This window comes from Medicago truncatula, chromosome 6, assembly GCF_003473485.1.
Source record: "Medicago truncatula cultivar Jemalong A17 chromosome 6, MtrunA17r5.0-ANR, whole genome shotgun sequence".
Lineage (NCBI taxonomy): Eukaryota > Viridiplantae > Streptophyta > Magnoliopsida > Fabales > Fabaceae > Medicago > Medicago truncatula.
This window is the reverse complement of record NC_053047.1, coordinates 28,255,160-28,259,603: the sequence shown is the minus strand read 5'-3', so window position 1 is coordinate 28,259,603 and position 4,444 is coordinate 28,255,160. Positions and strand designations below refer to the sequence as shown.

Genomic DNA, 4,444 nt, shown 5'->3' with positions numbered 1-4,444 from the left:
GATTTTGACAAACAAGTCTGTGCCGTTGACAAGTATGTTTGTATGTAGATTGCTTAAAATAGATAAAATATTTCAAAATTATAAAGGTTCAACCAATAACAAGATGCTACCAAATTCAAAATTAATAGCGTAAAATTTACATGGGAAAAACATTATATGATACAACAAATTATAAAAAAAAAAAATAGATGAAAAGATAGCATTCATCAAATACCTTCAATCATAAAAATCCTTCAATTCAGTAGGTGTCATACTCAACATTTTTGAAGGTTCTAGCTTTCCTTTTAATAGAGAGCGTAACAAAAATACATTGTTCTGCAAAATAAGATCAGAAAATGCATATTAATTAACATTTAAGGTTAATAATTCATATTAAAAAAGTAACTCACAACCTTAAGATTAAATGCCAAATTTTGTATCTTTTCACTGTAATTCTGATAATTTGGTGAAAATGTATCATGTGAAGCTTTCTCCAGAGCAACTACAGCTTGAACAGCAACATCTGGCCAGACAAAAGACTTCGAATTTCCATTGCTGATTGCATCAGAATTGTCATCAGAATCAAACAAATATTGAACATTTTGAAGCAGCATCACCAAATGTTCGTCCCGACTGGTCTCTCCCGTTAGTGCATTAAATTTCACTAATATGTCGTAATGAGGTGAAATACTCTTTTTCGTTAAATCTTTTTTATCAACAATGATGTCTGGTAATTCACCCAAACGTTGAATAGTTTTCTGAACAAGGTTATCCATTTCTTGTTGCTGATTGTCGTCGTAGACCTTATCAGTTAAATTCCTTAATTTCTTTTCTTTTGTGTTATACACCTTTTGCACAATGAACCCAGGAACCTCCTTACTTGTTGGAAGTTTTTTGTGTACCGGAATGAAATGAACCGCACATGTATGCATAACATTTTCTGCCGGAACAACATATTGGTGGAAACTATAAAATAACTCTCTCTTGATCTTCGATTTCCAGGTATGACCTCTCCTTCTTTCTGCTTCATCTGGACGGTAAAAAAGATGCGTTGTGATCTTCAAGTTCCCTTTTAGGGATTGTTCAATGTCCTGACAGAAAAACATAGCCGGCAATCAGAAAATCGAAAGGTGAATATATTAGCCGCTTGTGATCTTCAAACTATTTTCACAATTATAATACCTAAGTAGACATCTAGTATCATAGAACACCAATGTTCCAAACCAACACATCTTAAAATATAAGGTATAGTGAATATATTTGACAAGTTCATCTTAAGAAAGGGATTGACTAGCTCAACACAGCTAAGAGATAAAGAGTTGAAGGTCGATGGGTTCAAATTCCAACGAAGGAGTTATTAATATTAACGAACTACTAATATTTATCATTAAAAACAAGAAAAAAAAGAGTTCACCTTAATAATTGCAACGAACGGCTTTTTGTCTTGGGTCTCAGGCGCAAGAAGAACAGTGTCCTCCTGCAGATTAAATGACGCCGAGAATGGCATTTAATTGCATGATCACTTAACACACACACACACAACATGCAACCCTTATCCCATAATAGTAGGTTTTAGAACTCAATTTCACATAGCAACCATCATTATCATCATCATTGTCCAAGACAAACCCTAATAATCCACAATTTGAAATGCACTACTTTCGTGTACTACAAAACAAAATATGTAATAACCAAGGTTCTAACGAGAAAAAGGCCCCGACAAAAAGAAATAGTTAGTGGCCGTCACTGTTTTCTCCCGTGCCGTTCATGACAATGGACAGAGAATCCAGATATTTTCCAATTAAGATGGATGAAAATCACATTTTTAGTACATGTTTGAACATAAATTACATCTTTCTCTGGTTAAGAATTTCAAATCTATCTCTAATTTACGTTAATATACATATTATGTAAGAGTTATGCACATGGCGGATACGACAATCAGTATGCAACAACTGTATAACCCGACATAGTGAAATCCTATTCGCGACTGCGACCGTTGTTTAAAACCTTGGTAATAATATTGACAGGGATAGAAAAAGCGTGCATTGTACTGGTTGTTTATATGTTAGTGAAAAAGATAAGAGGAAAGAAAGAAAAACAGGAAGAGATATTATACCAGTGTGTATCGGTTTTTATCCAATTCAAAGGATTGAAAATGTTTTCTTCCATTCTTTGAAACCCTAACATGTTTGCCGATGGGTTTAGCATGAGATGATGTCACTTCTTCGCTGGAAGATTCCTCATTGTTATCATCATCAACATCACCATCATTCAATTGCTTGTCATTCGGATTCATCTTTGCATCGCATAAGTCCTCTTCATGATCATCTTCTTCTTGATGCGTCATCTTCATCGTTGTAGTAATCATGGTTATTCAGAAAGAGAGAATGGCCGCGATACACGCACTTCACCGCGTTAGGGTTGTATCGCGTTTTATATTTTGGATCTTTAATATATATGCATAGGAAGATTGCTTTTTAGGCCCCCAATATCTCTTTAGACCCCCTAAAAATACAAAAATAACGTTTATAATACATCCGGTATAGTTACATACCGGTAGTGCATTTTAATTTTCACATTTTAAACCTTCGGTATGTACATGCCGGAGGCAAATTTTCACGTTTATCGTATTCGGTAGTTATGTTCTGGAGGAATATTTTGCGATTTCTCAATTACACCTCATATACCGTACTCCACCCACGTTATTATCTATATAAAATGGTGCAGTTTTTTAACACTTATTTTCTAAGCTTCAATATTGTTCTATACCTTGCGTATTTTGGCCAATTTTTTTGTGTTTTCATCACAATTAATAGAACAAATAGCGTTAATCTTCACTCAATTGCAATCATTTAGAAGGTAAACCTTGCTTCTTCCTCTCTCGTATTGTTTCTGCATAATTTTTTTAAAATTCTGTCATATTCAATGAAAATTTTGATCCTTTTATTTCTGTAAATTTTATGCACCCTACCAAAAGTTTGTGAATCTTTATACTAACAATTTAGAGTTTTTAGAAATAGCCTATTCCAAAATCCTCTCCTCTAAAGATGTCCGCATCATCATAATCCTACTTGGCATTTGTTCCAAAAATTTCTCCTAATTTTTAATACAAGCTTAATAATTATAATTATTATTAAAAACCGTTTTTTATTAATTATTAAATTGTACATAAAACACACAGTTGGCTACAATGAAATAATTGTTTCGATTAAAAATTATATTATACATTAAAAATTTGTACGTTACAATCAAATGATTATTAATATAATTATTATTCGATTAACATTTATATAATACATTAAAAATTTGGTAAGTTACAAAATTATAATAAATAACTTGAATAAATGATTTTTTGAATTTTGGTCTGTTACACTATGATAGTAACCTACTAATTAAAAATTTAATTATAGTATTATTTTTTAAGGTTATATAATTAATTTTTATTCGTTACAAAATTATATTACTTAATATTAATAAGATATTATTGAATTTTAAATGTTATGAAGTTAATTTTTTGTAGGTTACATGAAATATAATCTAATCATTTAATACACATTTTATAATATTAAATACGTTGATAATATTAATTTTAAAACGGTTAAATTAATAATTAATAGATATTAACCGTTATGATACTATTTTTCTATATAAATAGTAGCATTTTTGGTCATGAGTACACAACAATCACAAAATATAGTTCTTCTTTTTCTGTTCTCTGGTTCTCTGTAATCTATATTCTAAGTAATTTTTTTAATTTTTTCTATTGCAAATAAAAACGTCTACGAAACACGACTTCATCTCTAATGTTTGGCTGAGAAAATAATCGTGGACATTAGTTATGATGGTTGTTCGTGCTTGGTTTGTTCAAGACTACAAAAAGAAAAAACTACCATTTTCTATGGAGTTGGTTCTAATGGATCGAAAGGTACTTTTTTTCATATCGTTTTTGTTTTTTTTTTTTTTGTTTTTGTTTTTGTTTAAAGTATAGTATTTTAATATTTGTTATCTAGGGTGATCGAATAGGTGCGTTTATACGAAGAACATTGATCTTGAACAAGGAGCAACTCCAAGAGGGAATGGTGTTCACGATTTCCTCATTTGATTTTGCTTGCAACAGTGGTTTGTATAGACCATCACACAACGAATACAAACTGAATTTTCAATTAACACAAAAATCAAAATATCTAAATCTTCTTTGGTCCCTACAAATATGTATTCGTTTACACTGCATATGATGTTTTCAATGATTCTTACGACATTAAATGTAATTTGAATCATATTTTTATCATCAAACTAATTTCAAACCCTCATCCCTTTCTAACAACATGAAATAAATTATATATTGATGTAGTTGGTGTCTTGACTGCGGTGGATTTTGTTTGTATGAAGACCTCAAATCAATTATATTAAAAACCCTTCAAGCACAAGATGTGCCCAATAAAGGAAAATACAAAGTTCAAGA

The 4,444-nt window shown here is 30.9% G+C and overlaps 1 protein-coding gene across 1 annotated transcript; it reads right to left on the bottom strand.

Annotated features, from left to right (window-relative positions):
- Positions 1 to 216: 216 nt before the first annotated feature.
- LOC25497208 (uncharacterized) lies at positions 217 to 2,383 on the bottom strand. Its single transcript, XM_024786503.2, has 4 exons — positions 2,099 to 2,383; positions 1,394 to 1,456; positions 390 to 1,070; positions 217 to 315 (listed from the first exon to the last, which is right to left on the bottom strand). The coding sequence occupies exons 1-4, from the start codon at positions 2,348 to 2,350 to the stop codon at positions 217 to 219; spliced, it is 1,095 nt and encodes a 364-aa protein (XP_024642271.2). The 5' UTR covers positions 2,351 to 2,383.
- Between the last annotated feature and the right edge of the window lie 2,061 nt (positions 2,384 to 4,444).